Genomic DNA, 23,874 nt, shown 5'->3' with positions numbered 1-23,874 from the left:
TGTTGTCCCTGCTGTCATGGACGTCTGGATGCTGAAAGTGAGCATTTCCCACACCTTCCCACTGTGTATCAAGTGGAAAACAGGCTTCTGTTCCTAAGCAGAGGCACCTGGCTGCTCCCCATCAGCATTCCTCACCATGAGGGGGCTCGCTGGTATCCCCGGACCCTGCCATTAACGGATTTTTTTTTTAAAGTGAAGGTGGAGAGAGGAGCTTCAGCAGACAGGGATCTTGCAGCCAAAGGGAAGCCTAGAAGGGAGCCGCTGTGAGCTAATCCCCTGCAGGGCTGTCCTTTCAAGAAAGGAACCCAGACAACACAGAAAAAGTTCTTGAGCAACTCCCAGGCGTCCAGCTCCACAGAGCCCCAGGGTAGCGGCCACAGCAGGAGGAATTCCCCAAAGGTGTCTTCTCAGCTGGGAGGAAGGCTACGCAGTGAGCTTGCTTCCCACTGTGCAGCAGGAAAGGGCTGAAGGGGGTGGTGGCGCCCAGCTCTAGAGGTGCTGTCTTAAAATCCTGCTCTACAAAGCAAGCCCAGCCTGAGCCTGGATTAGACAGGAGCCTGATATTATTCAAGGACACATTTAGACCCTAATGGCTTTCCAATGAAGGGGTAATTTACTACCCGGGGGGCTAAACTACCACTGGGGCCTGGGCCATAAATGGGCCTTTTCCCCAGACCACCTCAGTCCAGAATCCTGTGGTGTCAGGGGTCAAGACAAGGAGCCAAGTCCCATCACACAGATGGCTTTCCCCAGAAGAGTCATGAGGGCCCCCAAACACCTCTCCCCACACCCCGCTTGGTGTGTGTGAGTTGGGGGGGGGCAGGCTGGGGTTGCCAGCTGATTCTGGGATAAGTAGGGCTTTATCTCAAGGGAGAATCTATTTCAAGCCACAATCCTTCTCAGAAAGAGGAGGAAATCACAGAGTCCAAACACCATTTCAGGTGAAATCAGGAGGTTATTCATCTCCCCTCAGAGCAGACAGAAAGAAAAATCAATGTTTTAGAGGGAAAAAAAGGTTCCATTTGAATTAATGGGTTTGTGGCTTCTCCATTGATCTGAGCCTCTTCACACTTTCTTTTTGTGCTTTTGTGCTCTTGGGGAGAGGGGAGGGAGCAAGGAATGGGGAGGAGGGGGTGGGCCTCCCGTAAGGAAAAGGACGGTCTAACCTTAACCCTTCCACAGGAATAATGCTAATTAGCGAGGCTTAATGAGAACTTCCCCCAGGAAGCGCAGCCCGGTAGGGGCGGCCGGACTCGGGCAAACGCAGCTCCGGGTGGGAGCAGGGTCACTTCTGCTCCGGAGCGGCTGGAATAAAAATGCGGATTGTACTCCCCCCTCCTCCCAGGCCAAAGTGTCCAGCCCGAGGACTAGGTGGGAAGGAGGAGAGAGAGGGCGGAGGTGTAAATCCAACTTAACCCCTGCGCGCGCCCTCGAGCCGGCTGGCTGCCCCAGCCGCGAGTGTCCCCTCATTAAGTAAGGCCCCTTCGCCAGGGGCCGCCGACGCCCGCGGCTTCTGGTCAGACGGTGCACCTGAGAGTGACACCCCGTCCCCTCCCGGGAGGGACCCGGGCCTGCCGAAGTGGGCTCAACTCTGCAAACCGCGTCTCAACTACCCGCGCCGCTCCGCGCCGGGGAACCCCTCCCTGCCACTCAACGCTTCCCGTCCTCGCATCCCCAAACACAGTCCACTTCCCTTCTCGTGGCGGCCGCTGCAACCAGAGTCCGGCCCCCACCCCGCCGCGAACGAACGCCTCCCTCCCAGGGACGCGGTGCCCAGCCCGCGGCACCCCGAGCGGCCGTCGCACAATACCGCGGCGCGACGCGCACAATCACCGCCCCCCAGGACCCGCGGTGCGCACCCCGGAGTGGGGTGCGCCCGGCGACGCCGGGCGCTCCGGGCCAGGCACACCTCTCGGGCGCCCCGCGGCCCCCACAGTGCAGCCTTCATCGCCCCCCCCCACTCTCGGCCACACTCGCCCGCCCCCCGCCCCAGCCCACTCCGCCCAGGGCGCAGCCGCTCCCCCGCGCCCCCTTCCTCAGCCCCAGCACAGGAAGCTCCTCCTGCGCCCCCCTACCCAGAACCGCCTCCAGCCCCCCCCGCCCCCCTAACCGCAGCTCAACGGCCGGCGGCTGCAGCCGGAGAAGGGGGGCGGCGGCCGGGGCCCCGGAAACGGCCCGGTCGCCGGGATCCGGGCCGGACTCCGTACCTGGGCGGGAGGCGAGGCGGAGATGGGCGGTCGGGATCCGCGAGTGAGCGGGGCGGGCGGCGGTGACAGCCCCACAGCTCCAGCTGCTGCTGCTGCTGCCGCCGCGGCCGCCCGGGGAGAGGGGCTGGCACCGCCGCGGCGCGTCACTGCCCGGCCCGGGGGCGGGGGTGGCCAGGAGGAGGGCCCAGGCGAGCAGCGGCGGCTGCGGCGGCGGCGGCGCGGCCCGGAGGAAGGGGGAGGGGGCACCGGCACGGGGAGGCGGGGGAGGGGGGCGGGACCGGGCACGGGGCGGGGGCCGGAGGGAGGGGAGCGTAGGGAGGGCGCGAGCAGGGGGAGTAGGAGGAGCAGCCGGAGGAGGTGGCGGAGGGGCGGGTGAGAGGGAGGAGTGGGCACGGGGGGAGGAGGAGAGAGGAAAAGGAGGCACCCAGGGAGAGGGGAGAGGAGAAAGGAGGGATAGAGGCGCGGGGGGAGAGGAGGAGGAAGGAGGGGGCGCTGGGCCAGGTAGTGGGGGATAAGGGCGCGCTGGACGCGCTGCCGAGCGCTTCGGTGGGGAGCGCGCTCTTAAGGGGGAAGCGCTTCGAGGAAGATCCTTGCGGGAGGCTGAGCGCGGAAAGAAGGCGGTGGGATCTGTGCCTGCCCCTAGCTCCCGGAGGCCGCGGTCTCCTGGTCCGGTGGGGGCTGGGGGGAGCGGGCACCCGGCGGGCTGTCTGCGGTCAGGCCGGGAAAGGGAGACTTGGCCCAAAGAAAGTGACTCAGGCGCCCTCGGGAACTCTCGGCGCCCCGGCCCTTTGGGCAGCCCTCGACCCCGGCGCGTTCTCTCGGGTCCCCAGGGACGCGGGTACTTGTGGGGCGGGGCTGCCGGGCCCCGGGGCTCGGCTCCCCAGGGCGGCTGGAGCGAGACCCCGGGCTGGGAAAGGCAGGCACGTGGCCGGCTCTCTGCCGCGCCCCCGCCCCACCCCCACTGCAGGGCCCCCTGTGCTTGATCAAGTTCAAGCTCGAGCTCCTCGGCGCGCTGCCCACCGGCTGCCCCTCCGCGCCCCTCCCCCTCCCCCATCCGCACCGTCTCGCTCTTCACTCTTCCTTTGTCTCTTTCCCACCACTTAGTTTACACCCCCTCCGCCCTCCTCCCCGCCCCCCGCGGGCGCCCGAGTGTCCGGGCGGCGCTCACCTGTTCGACCCAAACATCTCCGCGACCCCGAGCGCCCGCGCGCCCACCCCCGCCGCCGGTCATTGTGCTTTGCAAGCCCACACGGGGCCGGGTCCTGACGGCGCGCGAGCCACAGTTGTAATAAAGTAATAGGATAATCTCGGGGACGCCGCTCCAGCCCAGACCCAGGCACGCACCGTCCGCAGAGACCGCACCGCCGGGGAGGGCGGCCACACCGAGACCAGACGGGGTCCTCCTCCCCGCGGACCGACCCCCGCCCCGGGCGCAGGAGGCGGCCGAACGGGCGTCGCAGGGTGGGGGCCCTGGACCTCCGAGCAACCTCGGACTCGGCCCGAGACGCAACACACTCGTCCCCAAACCGTAGAATTAGACCCCGATGGAGAAAATGGGTCAGGGGACCCCATTCCCACCCTAACCATCCAATTCCAGACCCTCCGCTACAACAGATGTGCCTCGAAAAAAAAAGCTTGTGCTTCCACAAGGATGGGAAGCTGACCTCGTGGAATTCTGTGGGGAAATTGCGCCCCCCGCCAAAAAAAAAAAAAAAAAAAAAAACCCGATAACGATCCCACCTCCTGATTCCTTCGGTCGCATCCGAAGAGGAAGGGCAATTTCTATTGACTCTTTACGCTACCATTCATTCACGGTGGAAGCAGCAGAGAAGAGAAAACGGGACAGCCACCGCGATTGTTTGCAATTTTGAGACAGACTGCCTTTAACCCTCCAACTTTTTTTCTGTAAAAAGCCTTTTTCTTTCTTCCTCTGAAAGCTTCGCATTGTGAACAATCCGTGGTAAACAAGGCTCCCTCTACAGCCGCGAGTGGGAAGTACAAGCCCACAGGTTCGGAGCCCAGCATTTACGCGTCAGAAAAATAAAACGATGACAAGACATCACATTAACACCACGCAGGCTCCCTTCCGCACATGCTAAAGATTCTGCTGTCAATAGAAAACTCGCACTTTCTTTTTAAAAGAGGGTTTAGGCATATTACTCATTAGCACCTTTTATTCCTGAAATCAAGTATGTTTTCAGCAATTCACTATCCCAAGGTTTACTAGATCTCATCCTCAGTGGTGTGGGGCAGGTGGGAGGCTTTATTTATCCAAACGTGTTGGTGCCCAAGCATGATTTTTAGAACAAACTAGTGGCCATAGTTCTTAAGTTGATCCAGGAAATGGGAGTGTTTCCACCACGGGAACTGTCCATCCTCACTATGAAAATGAGAGAATTCAGGCTCAGGATTTCCCTCTTTCCCCACCACACTTCCAGAGACCTTTGACTTCTCCTGGCCTGAATTACTATTTCACAGCAGTGGTGGACATCTGAGCTTGAAATATAAAGCCAAATCCAACTGAAGTTCAAAGGTGGCATTGAACCCAGATAACCCACCTCTTCTCTGACTAATAAAAGAGAGCTAGTACCGCCCAGGAGGGCAGAGCAGTGATTTTCTCTAGGCATGAAATGTGAACTCATTTACCATCCGGGAGATAAAACAGGGCAGCTCTGCTCAACCAACAGAAAACAGTTGAGAGCCCTGCAGAAACCTGGCTGTTGAGCAGCACTGCAAATTAGGTGAGTTTTCATGTGTGTACACTGAAAGCGCTCGGAAACCTCCCAGATCCTTATTCCCACAGGAGCTGCCACTCCTGGTGTAACCTTCTGCAGGTTGTTTCCAGTGTCCTTGTGCCACTCCCCCGCCTCCTTAAAGTGGCCACAGCATGAGTCCCAAGGACGAATCCAGTGACCTAGTTTCTTGACCACGAATTCTCCTAGTGAAATGTCCCTTCTTCTGGCCCCAGCCTAGTGGAAGGCCATGGCAGAGAAAGCTACTCCCATCTGCTTCAGGGGAGCAATGCTGCCACATGTCCCCTCCAGCCTCTGAAGACACTGGGTGCTTTTGTAAACAGATGATTGGCATATGCTCTGATGGGGCTTTTTAAGCAGCAACTCCTTTGATGCAGTTTCCTTTACCAAGCAAGATGTCCCACAAGTGGAGACCCGGCCATGGGACTCCGGTTTGCTGTTTATTATTAGGACAAACAGGATCTTAGTGTAACCAGAGCAGACACTGTTCAAGCATTTCAAAGCATGACAAAAAGATTTATCCCCATAAATGACTTATTAATGACAGAGGAGAAAATGTACCTGCACAATGGAGCGACCTGGCAGACACTTGCCAACCAAGTGATCAATTTAGTAGCCTCCAAAGTGGGACCACCAGACATGATGTGCTCAGCTCCCAGAGAGGCAGCGGAAAACACAGCATCAACTGAGCTGTGTGCTCCCCCAAAACACTTCAACTGAATCTGCTCCTCAAGAGACAACCAGACAAATCCAGGAGAAACTCCACAATGCAACTATCCTGGACTCTACAAAACATTGATTGTCACTAATTGACTGTCCCAAACAATAGGATGAAATAACATTGGGGCACAGTGGCTAACACCTGTAATCCCAGCACTTTGGGAGGCCAAGGTGGGAGGATCACCTGAGGTCAAAATGAGACCAGCCTGGCCAACACAGTGAAATCCCATCTCTACTAAAAATACAAAATTGGCCGGGCATGGTGGTGCACACCTGTAATCCCAGCTACTCGGGAGGCTGAGGCAGGAGAATTGCTTGAACCCGAGAGGTGGAGGTTGCAGTGAGCCCAGATCATGCCATTGCACTCCAGCCTGGGCAACAGGAGCAAAACTCTGTCTCAAAAAAATAAGAGAGGGAAATAATAACTAAACTCAATGCATGACTCTTGTTAGATCCTGTAGAGAAGGAGTGAGGTGGGGACAAGGCGTAGGGGAGAGGCAGAGGATGGGGTGGACTGAGGGTGGAGGCCAGGGTGGGCTTTGGGCTGAGTGGACAGGGAATAACTCTCCCAGGAGGAAACCACCAGGTGTCCTAATCCCCAGAGGGCAGAAGTTGACAGCTGGGTGAAGACCTGGGGGCACTGGCTTCCAGGCAGATGGAGCATCTGGTACAAAGCTGCTGAGGAAAAGGAAGGGTGGCCAAAGTTGCTAGGGCAATGTGGGCTGAGGGAGGACAGGAAGGATGAGAGTCGGGGGGCACACAGAGCCAAGCATGCAACCTCCTGAACACCCCCATGAGGTGTGTAAGCTTTATGCTGGGAGTGAGGAGAGGATGCAATGTCAATTATGTTTTTAGATCAGGGGAGATGAGATTACAAAAGGGCAGAAGTAGCCGGGCACAGTAGCTCATACCTATAATCCCAGCACTTTGGGAGGCAGAGGCGGGTGGATCACGAGGTCAGGAGTTTGAGATCAGCCTCGCAAACATGGTGAAACCCTGTCCCCACTAAAAATGCAAAATTAGCTGGGTGTGGTGGTGCATACCTGTAATCCCAGCTCCTTGGGAGGCTGAGACAGAAGAATCGCTTGCACCCAGGAGGTGGAGGTTGCAGTGAGCCGAGATCGTGTCACTGCACTCCAGCCTGGGCAAAAGAGCAAGATTCCATCTCAAAAAATAAATAAAGGGGCAGAAATGGTTGACAGGGAGACCAGTGAGGAGGCCCAATGAAAAGAGTGTCGTCAGATGGGACTAGTTCAAATTCTGGCTCTGACACTAGACGGGTGACTTTAGGCATCATACCTAAACCTTTCTAAGCGTTAATTTCCTTGTCTACACATGATCCACTGTGGTTTTGTTTGTTTTCTTTTTGACCACATCTTGCTGGGTAGCCCAGGCTGGAGTGCAGTGGCGTGATCTGGGCTCATTGCATCCTCCGCCTCCCTGGCTCGAGCCATTCTTGTGTCTCAGCCTCCCGAGTAGCTGGGATTACAGGTGCGCGCCACCATGCCCAGCTAATTTTTGTATTTTCAGTAGAGACGGAGTTTGGCCATGTTGTTCGGCTGGTCTCAAACTCCTGGATTCAAGCAATCCACCTGCCTCGGCCTCCTAAAGATCCACTATGTTTAACATGTGTTAAATGTAGCATTTGGCACCAAATTTTCCTCTTTGAGATTACAAACTCTGGTACCCAGCCTCCAAGATGGCCCATGACGACCCTCACCTCCCAGTTTCATAGCCTGGTACCATCACAATGCACAGGGCTGTGGAACCAACGGGGTATTGTGGAAATGAGGGTGTGTGCCTGCTGAGGCTAGATCCTAAAAGACATCCTGATCTTTTCCCCAGAGGAAGTACTTGGTAGATGGTAGCTTTTAGCATTATCATCATCATCATCAGGATTGTATAGTTCACAATTACACATTCACGGTCACACCCCTCTCTCTAAGTGCTACACCAGTTCACTCTGCCACTAGCAACATTCATTTTCATTGCATACTTGTCACTGCTCACTATTAGCAACATTTTTTATCTCTGTCAATTTGAGGGGGGAGGAATGGTGTCTTCTTTTGCTCCTCTTCACTTGGAAATGTAAATATATGTTTCTGTGCACTGTGTGTTTATTGGACACTTGTATTTTCTTTTCTTTTTCTTTTCTTTTTCTTTTTTTTGAGAATAACCTGTTCATATCCTTTGTCGATTTCTCTGAATTGTCGGCCTTTTTTTTTTTTTTTTTTGTAAGAACTTTTTGGAAATAAGGAAAATTAATCTTTTGTCATGTATTTTGAAAATATGTTTTCCTTTTGTTGTCTTTTTAATTAGTTTATGACAAGACTTTTTTAGCCATATGGAAATTTTATTCTTTTATATTATCTGATTTTTTTTCCTTTAGGGCTTTAGGGTTTCAGGTAAAAGCATAAGTTTTCTCCACTCTAAGATTATAAAAGTAATCATCCATATTTTCTTCTGGAAGCTTTGTATCTTCTTTACGTTTAAATCTTTATTCCATCTGTTATTTATCTCAATATAAGTATCGAAGTGGGGCTCTAGCTTATTTTTTTCTAAATGGCTATAAGCTATGTCAATACCATCTTTTATTTTTTATTTTTGAGACAGGGTCTCACTCTGTCACACAGACTGAAGTGCAGTAGCATGATCTCGGCTCACTGCAGGATCAACCTCTTGGGCTCAGGTGATCCTCCTGCCTCAGCCTCCCAAAGTGCTGGGATTACAGGCATGAGTCATAGCACCTGGCCTGAATACCATTTTTTTTTTTTTTTTTAGACAAAGCCTTGCTCTGTTACCCAGGCTAGAGTGCGGTGGCATGATCTTGGCTCAGTGCAACCTCTGCCTCCTGGGTTTAAGCAATTCTCCTGCCTCAGCCTCCTGAGTAGCTGGGACCACAGGCACCCGCCACCACGCCTGGCTAATGTTTGTATTTTTAGTAGAGATGGAGTTTCACCATGTTGGTCAGGCTGGTCTCAAACTCCTGACCTAAGGCGATCCACCTGCCTTGGCCTCCCAAAGTGCTGGGATTACAGGTGGGAGCCACCATGCCTGGCAATACCATCTTTTAAATAACTCATCTTTATCCAGTAATTGGAAACATTGTCTTATACTAAATTTCTATTATGTGTGGGTTTTTTTTTTTTTTTTTGAGACGGAGTTTCACTCTTGTTACCCAGGCTGGAGTGCAATGGCGCGATCTCGGCTCACTGCAACCTCCACCTCCTGGGTTCAGGCAATTCTCCCGCCTCAACCTCCTGAGTAGCTGGGATTACAGGCACACGCCACCATGCCCAGCAAATTTTTTGTATTTTTAGTAGAGACGGGGTTTCACCATGTTGACCAGGATGGTCTCGATCTCTTGACCTCGTGATCCACCAGCCTCGGCCTCCCAAAGTGCTGGGATTACAGGCTTGAGCCACCATGCCTGGCCTTATGTGTGGATTTTTATTTTATTCTGTTGATCTACCTATTCCTGTCTCAGTATTATGGCTTCAAAATATGTTTTCTGGCCTGGCACGGTGGCTTACACCTATAATCCCAGCACTTTGGGAGGCTGAGGTAAGCAGATCACTTCAGGTCATGAGTTTGAGACCAGCCTGGCCCACATGGTGAAACCCCGTCTCTACGAAAAATACAAAAATGAGCTGGACATGGTGGTGGGCACCTATAGTCCCAGCTACTGGGGAGGCTGAGGCAGGAGAATTGCTTGAACCTGGGAAGAGGAGGATACAGTGAGATGAGATTATGCCACTGCACTCCAGCCTGTGCAACAGAGTCAGACTCTGTCTCAAAAAAAAAAAAATATATACACGCGCACACACACACACTCACACACACACACACACACACATATCTGGGCATGGTGGTATGCACCTATAGTCCCAGCTACTTGGGAAGTTAAGGCAGGAGAATCTCTTGAATCTGGGAGGTGGAGGTTGCAGTGAGCTGAGATCATGCCACTGTACTCCAGCCTGGGTGACAGAGCAAGACTTTGTCTCGTGTGTGTGTGTGTCCCCTCCATGCCTTTGACTGTGCATGTTTTTAGGCCTGTGTTCCTTCCACAAATATGTACAGAGCCCCTACCACACACCAGGGACCATGACAAATGTACGTCACGGCAATGAACAATACAGACCCAGGGTTGATCACATGGAGCCTCCAGGCCAGTGAGGGGAGAGAGGTTAAATAAGTGATGTCATGGGATCCTGATCTGCATAAGGGTCACGGGAGGAGTATTCCAGTTTATACTTGACAGTCCTGAGACCTGCTAGGAAGGAAGTGCTCAGGTATGAGAAGGACGTAGCAGATCTGGGAGGGCTCCACTGAGGAGGTGACATTTAAGTTGGGCACTGAAGGATGCATCGGTGTTCACGAGGTGGACACCTACCTGGGCTATCAACAAAGACACCTTCCACCCCAGCTGAATCAAGATCCCTCCACAGACTGCTGCTCAGTTGGCTCTGAACTGACATGTTTGTGGTACTTCCTGTTTCCTGCATTAAACCTCATTTTCCCAGTGGGCCATTGGCTCTGAGGGCTGGGACAGGTTCCTAGAAGAGCCATCTTGCACACAGTTGGGATGAATCACTGCCTCACTCAGGCACCTGTCCTGCCCACTGCCAGCACAGCTCTGAGGTCTTCGACAGACTCAGAATGAAGCGTGCCATCCTGGACACCAGCCATACTTTGTAACTTTCATGGGGTGTGCCCCTGCCTCTTTTGCCTCCCTTCTTTCCTGGTGCCCTTGGAGAGGCTCAGACAAAACACCAAGGCCCACCCTGCATTTCCACTTGCAGGTGTGTACACAACAAAATGAACACTGATGTTCCCGAAAGAACACAGAGTAGGTCAGGAATGGTGGCTTACAGCCGTAATCCCAGCACTTCGGGAGGCTAAGGTGGGAGGATCGCTTGAAGTCAGGAGTTCAAGATAAGCCTGGGCAACACAGCAAGACCCTGTCTCTGCAAAAAGAATTTAGCTGTGCATGGTGGCATGCCCCAGTAGTCCCAGCTACTCTGGAGGCTGAGGTAGGAGGATTGCTGGAGACTAGGAGATCAAGGCTGCAGTCAGCTGTGATTGTGCCACTGTACTCCAGCCTGGGCCACAGAGCGTGACCCTGTCTCAAAAGACAGATAGAAAGAAAAGAAAGAAAGGAAAGAAGAAAGAACACATGTAAGACTGGCAGGCTAGTCATAGCAGCACTATTCACAACAGCCCCCCGCTGGCCACCAATGAACAGTGAGTACATGGTGGCCCCCCGATACCACCATACCATGAAATACTACTCAGCCATAAAAAGGAGCAAACTACGGATCCATGCTATAACACAGATGACTCTCACACACTTATGCCTGTGAGTAAACCAGCACACGCTGTACAATTCCATTTATAGAAAGTTCTAGAACAGGCAAAATCAATGTATGCTACTAGATGTCAGGTCAGTGGTCACCCTGCCCCAGGGGCAGTGACTGGAAGGAGCACAAGCAGTCTTTGGGGTGGTGCCGACGTTTCGTGTCTTGATCTGGATATGGGTCACAGAAGGTGGGGTCAGTTTGTGAACTTGGCTGAGCTGTGAAACTGAGTGATGCATGCTCTTTTCTGAATGTGTTATGCTCCAGTACAGGTTTCCAAAGGGGAAAGAGCAAGCCAGGTCAGGTTCCATGGCTGAGCAGCCTGGAGCTTACTGTAGTCAATTACTGCGACCCCACTGGACACCAGGCACCTACGCTGGGCGGTGTGTATGTGTTCTTATTTAATCCACCAAATGACAAGGTCGATGTTAATTGCCATTGTGCACATGAAGACGAGGGGCTTCTGGGAGGGAAATTAAGTGACTCACCCAGTCACCCAAGAGTGGGGAAACTGGCACTCAGAGAGCAGGGGACACATCCATAGTCATGGAGCTAGAAGCCAGGGGCCATGCTGGAACAAGATGTGTGGGTCTCCAGGGTGGTGGTGGGCCCTGCTCAGGTGGGTCCACTGAGGCAGACCATGTGGTGCTATGCCTCACCGACCTCCAGCAGAGCAGGAGGGGGAACCCACCACAGCAAGTCGGATGCAGCCAGAGATTTCTCCTGGGTCACCCCTGGGAATGGGCTGGGGTTGCTGTGAGGCCCTGCCTCAGGGGACCCCAGGGCTTCTCCATAGACGCCTTGGAAGGAGGCTGGCCTTGGAAGCCGGAAGGGATGAAACTCTTAGCTGACTCCCCAGCAGGTGAGGAGAGGTAAGGATCCTCCAGGGGCTATGAGACTAACCTACGTTCGCCTCCATCCAAGGAAACTGCGTGAAACATGGGGCAGGTCACCAGGGGAAAGGGGCAGGCAGCACCTCCTGCCTCCGCCCTCAGGCCCGTCATGGCAGAGCCCATAGGTCTGGTGTGGATGCTGGCTAAAGGCTCTGGGGTTGGGGATGCTGCATGGGGACATTTCTGGGCTGAATCTGGTGTTGGGGGTTCGCATCCAGGTGTGCAGCAGGGAGTGGGTGGCTGTGGACATGTTCTGTTTGGACTCAGGTCCTTCCTTGGTGTGACCTCAGGCAGGAGACATAACTCTCCAAGCCTTGATTCCCTCATCTCTAAAATGGGGGAACGATAGCAGGGACTTGAGGATTAAATGCAGTGATGGCTGAAGGGGGCTGGACTGGTGCTGGGCACAGAGCACCGCCCGAACCGTAGTTATGGATAGTGGCAGTGCTATGATAACTAAGTAATACCCCAGTCACCGCTCCACACGCATTTACGGAGCCCCCACTATGTTCCAAGGCCCGATCCAGGTGCAGAGACCGCGGTGGTGAGATAAGCAGACCTGGGCCTGTCTGTGTGGAGCCGATGATGCTGGTGCTGCTGTGGCCTCAGCGTGTCCCTACCCTGACTGCTGCTTTCTTTTTCCTTCCTCTTCCCCCACCCCTTCCCTTGAGAAATAACAGCATTAAGGTTGGAGAGACTAGGACTCTTTCTTACTAATTCTATGACTTCAGACAAATTACTGGCTAGGCGCAGTTGCTCACCCTTGTTATCCTAGCACTTTGGGAAGCCAAGGCACACGGACCACCTGAGGTTGGGAGTTCAAGACCAACCTGGCCAACATGGTGAAACCCTGTCTCTACTAAAAATACAAAAATTAGCTAGGCATGGTGGTGCAAGCCTGTAATCCTAGCTACTTGGGAGGCTGAGGCAGGAGAATCACTTGAACCCAGCGGGCAGAGGTTGCAGTGAGCTGAGATCACGACACTGTACTCCAGCCTGGGCCACAGAGCGAGGCTCCATCTCAAAAAAATAAAAACCCCACAAAAGCAATTACGTAAGGTCTCTAAAGCCGAACCTCAGTTTCCCATGTGGTGAGGGACTGAATTCTGTGTCTGGGGGTACCTGGCACACAGAAGGTCCCCAACAATGGCTGTTCCTGCTCCCCCGCCTGCCTCCCTTTCCTCTCTTTCTTCTTCCTCCCTACTTCCCCCATTTCCTTTCCTTACCATTTTTTCTCTGCCCAAGCCTTTGGCATCTTAACACCCAAAGATTGTCGAAGTTTAGCTGATGGGTGTCCAGGCTGTGGCAGATACTGTGAACCAGTTTTCTTAGTATTATACCCCAAGTCAACATTCTCCCTAGTCTTTCTCAACCACAGAGGGTAGAAACATGAAATTCTTTCTTTCCCAGCCTCCCTTGCAACTGGGAACCATGTGACCCTCTTGAAGCAGTAAGACATCAACAGAATGCCTTGAATGTGCACAAGAAGGCCGAGCAATAGCAGGCAACTTGCAACCACGGGGAAAACGTCAGCAACATCACAGAGACTCCAATCCAACACTGCGAATGGCACCCACGGCGGCTGCTCCGTTCTTCTTGTTTTAGGAGTAAAGTAACTTCAAGTTTTGCTATAGTCAGCTGGGTTTTGGGGCCTGTAGTCAAAAGCATTCCGGGCTTATTCATAGGGCTCCTGTCTGTGGATGGACTAGACGGCAAGGATCCCACCCCGCCCCCCAACTCCTATGTGATTTTTTATCTTTTTAAGTTTTTTTTTTTTTTTTTGAGACAAAGTCTGTCTCAAAAAGCTCTTGTACCCCAGGGTGGAGTGCAATGGCGCAATCTCGGCTTACTGTAACCTCCACCTCCCGGGTTCCAGTGATTCTCCTGCCTCCCAGCTAGCTGGGACTATAGGCATCTGCCACCACACCTGGCTAATTTATGTATTTTTAGTAGAGACAGGGTTTCACCATGTTGGCCAGGCTGGTCTCAAACTCCTGACCTCAGGTAGCTGCCCACCATAACCTCCCAAAGTTCTGGGATTACAGATGTGAACCACCGTGCCCAGCCAGCCTTTTCTCTTTCAAGAGGACACAGGAGCCTCTTGACTCTTTGAAGGGGACACAGGGGTGCTATGTCCAGGTACCTGCTGTGTGTGTGGCGGTGCCTGGGGAGCAGCAAGCTTTCAATTTCCTCACTTGTGGACTCTGCAGCAGGGAAAAGTGTCACAGCTGCTGCACAAGTGTGCCTGGCCCTTCCTCAGCCACAGGAGGATCCCCGTTAAAGAACACCTTATATTTCTATCTTATCTCTTCTTGAGATATTTAGAGCCATTCTAAATGCCAGAGCCTTAGAATGACCGTGGGGATGGCAGGGCATGGGCTCTGTGACTCATTTCTGTCGAGGAGGCTGTTCCCGTTTGTCCTGGGCCAAGCCCCTCTCCCCAACTGTCTTCGGCACCTCAGGCCAAAGCTCAGGGTTGCCCAGGCCTGTTCCTGGGGTGGTGCAGGAGGAAACAGATGGGCTGCTGGGGTGAGAGGGGCAGGTAGGCAGGCTCTGGGCCCATGCCCAGCATTGCCAGCAACATGCTTGCCTGCTACTGACCCCTGACCCACTGGACTTCCTCCCCAGAAGACAGTGCCTTGAAAAAAAGGGTTCCTCCATGAAAATGCAAAATTGGAAAGCCACAGATGACTGACCCAAACCTGCTGTTCCAATGACACAGCTGGGGGCAGTGGCTTATGTCCTAGCACTTTGGGGAGGCTGAGGTGGGTGGATTGCTTAAGCCCAGGAGTTCAAGACCAGCCTGGGCAACATGGCAAGACCCTATCTCTACAAAAAAATACAAACAGGCACCCACCACCTGATTTATTCACATCCTGGCCTAGAATAAATTTTAAAAAATCATTTAGAACATGACCAAGCGTGGTGGCTCACGCCTGTAATCCCAGCACTTTGGGAGGGTAAGGCAGGTGGATCACGAGGTCAGGAGATAAGACCTTTCTGGCTAACATGGTGAAACCCCTGTGTCTACTAAAAACACAAAAGAATCAGCCGATTGTGGTGGTAGGCACCTATATTCCCAGCTACTCGGGAGGCTGAGTCAGGAGAATCACTTGAACCTGGTAGGAAGAGGTTGAAGTGAGCCAAGATCACGCCACTGCACTCCAGCCTGGGTGACAGAGCGAAACTCCATCTCAATAAATAAATAAATTAAATTAAATAAATACAAACATTAGCTGGGCACAGTGGTGGGAACCTGTGGTCCCAGCTACTCAGGAGGCTGAGGTGGGAGAATCACTTGAGCTCAGGAGGTCGAGGCTATAGTGAGTTGTGATCATACCACTGCCCCCCAATAAAAGAAGTTAGATGGCTCATGAGGCAGGGGCACACCTAGAACCAGAGTCGCTAGACTCCTCCTCAGGTGCTTGTCTCCACATTCTTTTTTTTCCTTCTCAGACTGCTCTCCACTGGCAAAGAAAGATCACCACAACATGTGGGTACCCGGCTGGCAGGTCCAGGGGAAGCGGTCTCTGAAGCTCTGTGTCCTTTCCCAGGCATAGCTCCCCCTTGCTCCTCTATCCCAGTCCCCCTGCTGCTCCTACCCCAGAGTCTTTGCACGTGCTGCCTCCTGTGCCTGGAATGCCACCCGCCTTCATCTCTGCGGGCCTGGCCAATTCTCAGCATTCAGGCCTTGGCTCGGATGCTGCCTCCTCAGAGAGGCCATCTCTCCCTGAGGCACAACGTGACATCTTTCTCTATTTTAATGCTCTGCCCCGAACTTCTCCCTTTTGCATATTTTTTTTCATCCTGCCTTGTTTATCATCTCCAGGCCTGTGAGCTCCTGAGGATGGGCGCCTTATCTGCCTCACTCACTGTGGTATCTTCCATGCTTGCAATGACATTCAGCATGCAGTAAAAACCTCGGAAATGATCTTTGAGTGAATTAAGGAAGAAATTTCTTTCTTTCTTTCTTTCTTTCTTTTTTTTTTTTTCTTTGATACAGAGTTCCACTCTTGTTGCCCAGGCTGAAGTGCACTGGCATGATCTTGGCTCACTGAAACCTCTGCCTCCCAGATTCAAGCGATTCTCCTGCTTCAGCCTCCCAAGTAGCTAGGATTACAGGCATGCACCACCATGCCCAGCTAATTTTTGTATTTTTAGTAAAGACAGGGTTGTACCACGTTGGCCAGGCTGCCTCAGCCTCCTGAGCAGCTGGGATTACAGGTGCCCACCACCATGCCCAGCTAATTTTTTTGTAGTTTTAGTAGAGAAGGGGTTTCACCATGTTGGTCAGCCTGGTCTCGAACTCCTGACCTCAGGTGATCCACTTGCCTCAGCTTCCCAAAGTGCTGGGATTACAGGCGTGAGCCACCACGTCCGGCCTAGGAAATTTCTTTAAAACAGCACAATGCTGTGTTGCAGGGAAGACAAGGGTCTGGTGGGCCATGAGCAGAAGCTGTGCTGTACGCCTCTCAGTCTGAATGGGGGTGGGGGTGCTACCCGCCCGCTGGGATCCACACCCAGTCACCCTGAGCAAAACAAAGCAGCCGGCACAAATTCGCAGAGCAACACTATGCCCTCCCATCCTCAAAAAAAAAAAAAAAAAAGCCCGATAATGAGGTAAACACCATCATGACCAGGAAAAAGCTTGGCCATGCTTCTTCCAGTCCACCCAAAGCCATTATCTCTAATTGATCTCCAGACATCAGCTGCTGAGGCGTCTGAAACCCTCCTGCACCCTCCAGGTCTGGTTACAAAGCCCTGGCCCACCCACCCGCCCGGGGAGTCAGGTCTCCTGGAGCCGCTTGCTCTTTGCTGGGAGTGATGGGGCCTATCTGGGCCCCACATGAAAAGGACCCATCAGGCTGACAAGAGTCAGGGTGGGTCAAGAACCAGTGTAAAAGCCACAGCCACTAAATGCTCAGATGCCGGGGACTGAGCTGCCTGAGTTTTGGTGCCTTAAGCGGAAGGCTTGACAAAGCCATCAGGGGTCCCCCATTCAAAACAAAAAGCAATGAAAATCAGGGAGGGCTGCAGAAAGCACCCTGCCCAAAATATCCCACTAGTTCTGGGTGAAAGAGGCACCCAAGAGCTGGAGTGAGGGGTTTAGTTGTAAAACAGAACAGGACTGAGCCACAAGACCACGAATCCCTTCTGGGTCTTGGTCAGAGCTGTGGCAGTCACAGGGCAGCCATTGGCACAGGGACCATCTGGATGTTTTGAGCTGCTCCTTCCTGGCCCAGCCCGGGAAAAACATCTCCTTTCCTGTTAGATCTCTCTTGTCCTTAGAAACAGAGCCGGAGTCAGCTCTCTGGGCTGCCTGGCAGGGGTAGTTTACAGCCAGAGCTCTGACAGGACGGAGCAGTGCCTCCCTCATTCATGGATGCCCAGGTAGCAGCTCCTGACCCCCGCAGGCTTTTCCCTTGACACAAACAAAGCATCCCCAGGCCGGCCTTGTATGCAGAGTTGCGGCTTGTGGTACCAGGCAGCTCTCCTGCCTGCACCACTAAATTATGAGTGCATTTTTTCCCAGAGAATAGAGTTGAAAGGCCACCTCGGCATCCTCGAATTTGTGGGGGTGGAGGTCTGCAGCCTAGAAGGGGCTGGAGCCTGAAGGAGCTGCTGGGTACAATGAGCCATTCTGGTTCGGGGTATCTGCCAACCCCACCAGACATGGCTCTTCAGACAGGGTGGTGGTAGTTTTCCACTTTCTCACAGCTTTGGGGAAGCCGGAAGAAAGAAAAGATACAGACCTCTCCCAGCCCAGGTGGCCCTCACAGAACAGAGGAAACGCTCTTGTTCTGTGAGCATTTGGAAACTGTAGCAAGTTTCTGGAAAGCACCCCAGGATGTTCAAGAACATATACTGATCACAAAAGTATGCCCCGTAACAAAAGATGTTTGACAATGAGCTTTTCTCACCGCTCTCCGTTCTCTTTAAAAAAGAGAAGAAGAAGGTTTCTGAGAAATCATTCCCTCTCAAGTTTAGAAAGGTCCTATGACCTATTTTCACAGGGCATGATGGCTCATGCCTGTCATCCCAAAGACAGAGGATCGCTTGAGCCCAAGAGTTCAAGACCAGCCTGGGCAACACGGTGAAACCCCATCTCTACAAAAAATGCAAAAAATTAGCTGGGCATGGTGGTGTGTGCCTGCAGTCCCAACTACTTGGAAGGCTGAGGTGGGAGGATCACTTGAGCCTGGGAAGTCAAGGGTTGCATTGAGCTGTGATTGTACCACTGTACTCCAGCCTGGGCAACAGGAGTGAAACTCTGTCTCAAGGAAAGAAAAAAAAAAAAAAGCACTGCTCAGGCAGGAGTGCAATGGCGCAATCTCGGCTCAACGCAACCTCTGCCTCCCAAGTTCAAGCGATTTTCCTGCCTCAGCCTCCCAAGTAGCTGGGATTATAGACATCCATCACAACACGCGGCTAATTTTTTATATTTTTAGTAAAAACAGGGTTTCTCCATGTTGGTCAGGCTGGTCTCAACTCCCGACCTCAGGTGATCCGCCCACCTTGGCCTCCCAAAGTGCTGAGATTACAGGTATGAGCCACCACGCCTGGCCTGAAATGCGCTATTTTCTGGGGGAGGCACAGAAGTTCAAGATCAGCCTGGACAACAAAGTGAGACACTGTCTCTACTTTAAAAAAAAAAAAAATTTTTTTAAAGAAATACCCTATTTTGCTTGATACCCTTTTAGGAGGATGGGGAATGCTGCGCTGCTCCTGTTCAGAGCCCGGAGTACCATGACTCCACCTCTGGCAGTGAACAAAGAGGCCTGGGGTAAAGTGTCTCCACTCAATGCTCACGTCGTCAGATCAGCAGGGCTGCTGCAGTATTTTTAGGCACTAAAGAAACCATTTTTGGCCAGTTACAGTGGCTCATGCCTGTAACCCCAGCACTTTGGAAGGCCAAGGTGGGTGGATCACTTGAGGCCAGGAGTTTGAGACCAGCCTGGCCAACATGGTGAAACCCCATCTCTACTAAAAATACAAAAACTAGCCAGGCGTGATGGCATGCACTTGTAGTCCCAGCTACTTGGGAGGCTGAGGCAGGGGAATGACTTGAACCTGGGAGGTGGAGGTTGCAGTCAGCCGAGATTATGCCACTGCACTCTAGCCTGGGCAACAAAGGGAGACCCTCTCAAAAAAAAAAAAAAAAAAAAAAAAAGAATTTTTTTTCTTCAAGTAATGCCTTTTTTTCAAACAAGTAAAAAACTTTATTATTATTATTATTATTATTATTATTATTTTTAATGGAGCCTTGCTCTGTCACCCAGGCTGGAGTGTAATGGTGTGATCTTGGCTCACTGCAACCTCTGCCTCCTGGGTTCAAGCAATTCTCCTGCCTCAGCCTCCTGAGTAGCTGGGACTACAAGTGCATGTCACCATGCCTGGCTAGTTTTTGTATTTTTATTAGAGACAAGGTTTCACCGTATTGGCCAGGTTGGTCTCAAACTCATGACCTCGTGATCTGCCTGCCTCAGCCTCCCAAAGTGCTGGGATTACAGGCCACTGTGCCTGGCCCATAAGCCAGCAAAACTTTTAAAAAGAGAGCCACTAAAGGAGAAACCATTCCTACTAGATACTAAAATATATGATAAAGTTTTCACACTTAAAACAGTTTGGTGCTGCTACATGAACAGTCAAGGAGCCTAGTGGACCAAACAGAAGTAGATTCTGTTTTGGATGGAAACTTAGTAAGTTTTAAAGGTGTCATCTCAAATCAGTGGGAAGCAGAGTATTTAACAAATGATGCTGAGACAAAAGGGTTAAGCAGAATCTGTATCTCAGAATATACATCAGTATGAGCTTCAGTTGGATCAAAGATTAAATATAAAAAATGAAAATGAAAACATGTATGCTTTTTGCTCTGTCAGCTGGGAGGGCTTACAAGAAAGGACACTTCAGTACCAATGAGCATACATAGTACCCAGATCTTGGGTTTTTTTTGTTTTGTTTTGTTTTATATAAAATACAGAGAGATGAAGTTTTGCTATGTTGCCCAAGCTGGTCTTAAACTCCTGAGCTAAAGAGATCCTTCTTTCTACCTTGGCCTCCTAAAGGACTGGAATAATAGGTGTGAGCCACCATGCCCAGCCAGATATTTTTAGGCACTAAAGAAACAATTTATTTATTATTATTATTTTTTTTTTTTTGGAGATGGAGTCTCACTCTGTTGCCAGGGTGGAGTGCAGTGCCATGATCTCAGCTCACTGCAACCTGTGCCTCCTGGGTTCAAGCAATTCTCCTGCCTCAGCCTCCTGAGTAGCTGGGACTACAGGTGTGTGCCACCACTCCCAGCTAGTTTTTTGTATTTTTAGTAGAGATGGGGGTTTTACCATGTTGGCCAGGATGGTCTCGATCTCTTGACCTCAAGTGATCCACCCATCTCAGCCTCCCAAAGTGCTGGGATTACAGGCGTGAGCAACTGCACCCGGCTATTTTGGTTGTTAATATGGTTTTCCAATGAAAGGAATCAGAGCTCCCTAAAGAAAGGACTGATTCCCGGGTTGGGGCAGGAAATATGCAAGATGAGCCTGGAAGTTTATAGTGCAAGAAAACACTAAAAAAAAAAACAAGAAACAAACAAAAACCCCAAACACCAATGAGGTATGTCAAAAGAGCACAGAAGCCAACTGAAAAAGCTCCCAATGGCCAAAGCTAGAACAATTTGAACGACAAAATAATGAAGTATTAAATGATCACCAAAGCATAAAATAAACAGCTATGAGTCCAGAGTTCTAGAAATGGCTGAATAAATTGATAAGCAGGGGAGGAGGAACAAATCTCCCATGCATAAGAAATCTAAATAATTTATGTAGATAACTCACCCTCAGAAAGGCAGAGCATGACACCCCACTCTTCAGGTGCAGGTTGCACACAGTGCCCTCCTTCCCAAGTGCACGTGTGGAAAGAGGGAAAAGCAGCCCAACAGCGGAGAAACCCGACGAGCATTATCTCAATCAGGTGTGATCACGGCCAATGTCAACAGTCATAACTCATGTTGACAGTATGGACCCTTAACAAAATGATAGGGATAGTATGGACCCTTAAGAAAATGTGATGGAAATGACATTCCACATCTGTGGTCTTCCTCCTAATAACCCATAACCCCAGTCTTACAGAGAGAAAAACATCAAATTTTTAAATTTGACAAAATACATGACTAGTACTCTTCAAAACTGTCAGGGTTATCAAAAACAAAGTCTGAGAAACTGTCAAAGCCAAAAGGAGCTTAAAGGGACGTGACAATTAAATGTAATGTATCCTGGATGAAATCTCGGAAGAGAAAAGGAAATTAGGTAAAAGCTAAGGGAATCTAAACAAACTAGAGTTTAGTTACAATAATGTGTCAATATGGTTCATTAATGGTAACAAATGTATCACCCTAATGTAAGACATTAATAATAGGGGACAATAATAATAATAATAATAATGACGATGATGTGTGTCTGGAAGTGGGCGATGTGGATACTCTGTACTATCTTCCCAATTTTTCTATAAAGTTAAAACTTCTCAAAAACAGTCTATCAAAAAAAATGAAAACACAAATGTAGTAAAAGAAAATATGGGGGTGGAGTGGAGTTAGCCTTTTTAAGACTCAACTGCAGAAACGATTTAAAGAAAAAATTGATACATCAGAGGACATAAAAATAAATAAGATAGCTCGCACACAGCATCGGCAAGATCTAAAGAGAGAGGGCTACGGATGGGGAGAAGAAGGCAGTGGCTAACTCGGAGGAATCCAAAGAGAGGAAAGGGAATCATAGCATGCTAACTGGGTCAGCTATGAATAATATGTACACAGTCATAATAATATAAATAATAAATAGCAATTTATCTAAACAGAGAAGTATAGATATGTCTCGCAATGGAGGACAGAGAAATAATAAGTGTTTTAACAGGAAGGAGGGTGTAGGAATACAATTACTTATTTCCTACAGCAAGAAATTAACAACAAAAGCCCCAATTAAAAAATAAAGAACTGGGCCGGGCGCGGTGGCTCATGCCTGTAATCCCAGCACTTTCGGAGGCCGAGGCGGGTGGATCACGAGGTCAAGAGATGGAGACCATCCTGGTCAACATGGTGAAACCCGTCTCTACTAAAAATACAAAAAATTAGCTGGGCATGGTGGCGCGTGCCTGTAGTCCCAGCTACTCAGGAGGCTGAGGCAGGAGAATTGCCTGAACCCAGGAGGCGGAGGTTGCGGTGAGCCGAGATCGAGATCGCGCCATTGCACTCCAGCCTGGGTAACAAGAGCGAAACTCTGTCTCAAAAAAAAAAAAAAAAAGAACTAACAGTGTAAGCAGGTTATTTCAAAATAGGAGTTAAATACCAGAAGGGACAGCTAAAAGATACGAAAGAAAAGAGCCTGTTGCTAGGGAGTAGAAACTGAAGTGTCTGCTATTGTTCTATATTAATATGATTATTATTTTGAGACGGAGTCTCGCTCTTTCACCAGGTAGGAGTGCAGTGGTGTGATCTGGGCTCACTGCAACCTCTGCCTCAAGGGTTCAAGCGATCCTCCTGCCTCACCATGCCCGGCTAACTTTTGTATTTTTAGTAGAGATGGGGTTTCGCCATATTGGCCAGACTGGTCTCAAACTCCTGACCTTGTGATCCACATGCCTCAGTCTCCCAAAGTGCTGAGATTACAGGCATGAGCCACCACACTTGGCCATGTTCTAAATGATTTTTTTAAATGTATTCTAGGCCAGGTGTGGTGGCTCATGCCTGTAATCCCAGCATTTTGGGAGGCCAAGGTGGGCAGATCACCTGACATCAGGAGTTCAAGACTAGCCTGGCCAACATGATGAAACCCTGTCTCTACCAAAAATATAAAAATTAGCTGGACATGGTGGTACACGCCTGTAATCCCAGCTACTCAGCAGGCTAGGGGAGGAGAAACACCTGAACCTGGGAGGTGGAGGTTGCAGTGAGGATTGCATCACTGCACTCCAGCCTGGGTGACAGTAAGACTCCATCTCAAAAAAATAGTATTCTATCTATAAAAATAAAAATAAACGTAGGCTGGGTGTGGTGGCTCACACCTGTAATCCCAGCACTTTGGGAGGCCGAGGCTGGCAGATCACCTGAGGTCAGGAGTTTGGAACAAGCCTGGCCAACATGGTGAAACTTCATCTCTATGAAAAATATAAAAAATTAGCTGGGCATGGTGGTGGAGGTCTGTAATCCTAGCTACTTGGGAGGCTGAGGCAGGAGAATCACTTGAATTTGAGAGGCAGAGGTTGCAATGAGCTGAGATTGCACCATTGCACTCCAGCCTAGGCAACAAGAGTGAAACTCCATCTCGAAATAAAAAATAAAAATAAAAAATAAATGCAAACAAACCCCAGCAATTTAAGAAGGGATAAAGGGCCCTTTTTATCCCTGTAGGTGAGCTTCCCTGGGATTGTGGTGGAAGGTCTGGGGGGCACAAGGTAGAAGCTCACAGCAGCTACTCCAACTGCACGTCCTCTCCCAGCAGAAATGCTCCAGAGATCATCCTCTGCCTAGAGAAATCCCAACAGCGGCCTTGGTCAAGGTCAGTATTTCAGTAGCTTTTGTTTTCTTGCTGCAGCACAAACCTTCCACAGTGCTGGGAACATACTGAGACAGGGAGAAGGTCTGGGCTATAGATTCTCAGATCCTGAAAACGTGGCCAACAGCATTTCCAGCCTTTCCTGTGCTCTTGTGGTGGCAAGTTGGGCCCCTGCAGCTCAGCTACGCAACAAGAGGAGGTAATAGATGGAGCCAAGGAAAGAAGCCAGAAGCGGACCAGCAAGGCTGGGAGGAGGGAAGACAGTCGGTGGGAAGGGCAGGAGCCTGGGAGGCTGGGAACTGAGAGGAAAGAGGTCGCCTCAGTGGAAAGCCCTGTGGGAGAGAATGAGGGGGTCTAAAATCTAGGCAGCCAAAGCAGCAGACCCCATATCCTCACAA

The 23,874-nt window shown here is 51.0% G+C and overlaps 1 protein-coding gene across 4 annotated transcripts in view; it reads right to left on the bottom strand.

Annotated features, from left to right (window-relative positions):
• The window catches only part of NOL4L (nucleolar protein 4 like), a 145,971-nt gene that overhangs the window by 37,865 nt on the left and 84,232 nt on the right, over positions 1-23,874 (bottom strand). Inside the window, exon 1 of one of the 4 annotated variants that reach the window (XM_035298128.3) lies at positions 3,948-4,086. The exons of 1 other annotated variant lie outside the window; for it this stretch is intronic. Coding sequence is in view for 1 of the 3 variants with exons in the window: in XM_035298125.3 (XP_035154016.2) it covers positions 3,376-3,438 (63 nt within the window). In the remaining 2 variants the exon portion in view is untranslated. Of the gene's footprint in view, positions 1-2,207; positions 2,334-3,375; positions 3,592-3,947; positions 4,087-23,874 lie in introns of those variants that run through there. 2 more of the 4 variants (XM_035298125.3, XM_035298126.3) reach the window with 2 other exon arrangements.

Source organism: Callithrix jacchus, chromosome 5 (assembly GCF_049354715.1).
Source record: "Callithrix jacchus isolate 240 chromosome 5, calJac240_pri, whole genome shotgun sequence".
NCBI classification, from domain to species: domain Eukaryota; kingdom Metazoa; phylum Chordata; class Mammalia; order Primates; family Cebidae; genus Callithrix; species Callithrix jacchus.
Note: the sequence above shows the minus strand (reverse complement) of the source record. Positions and strands in the feature narration are given on the sequence as shown.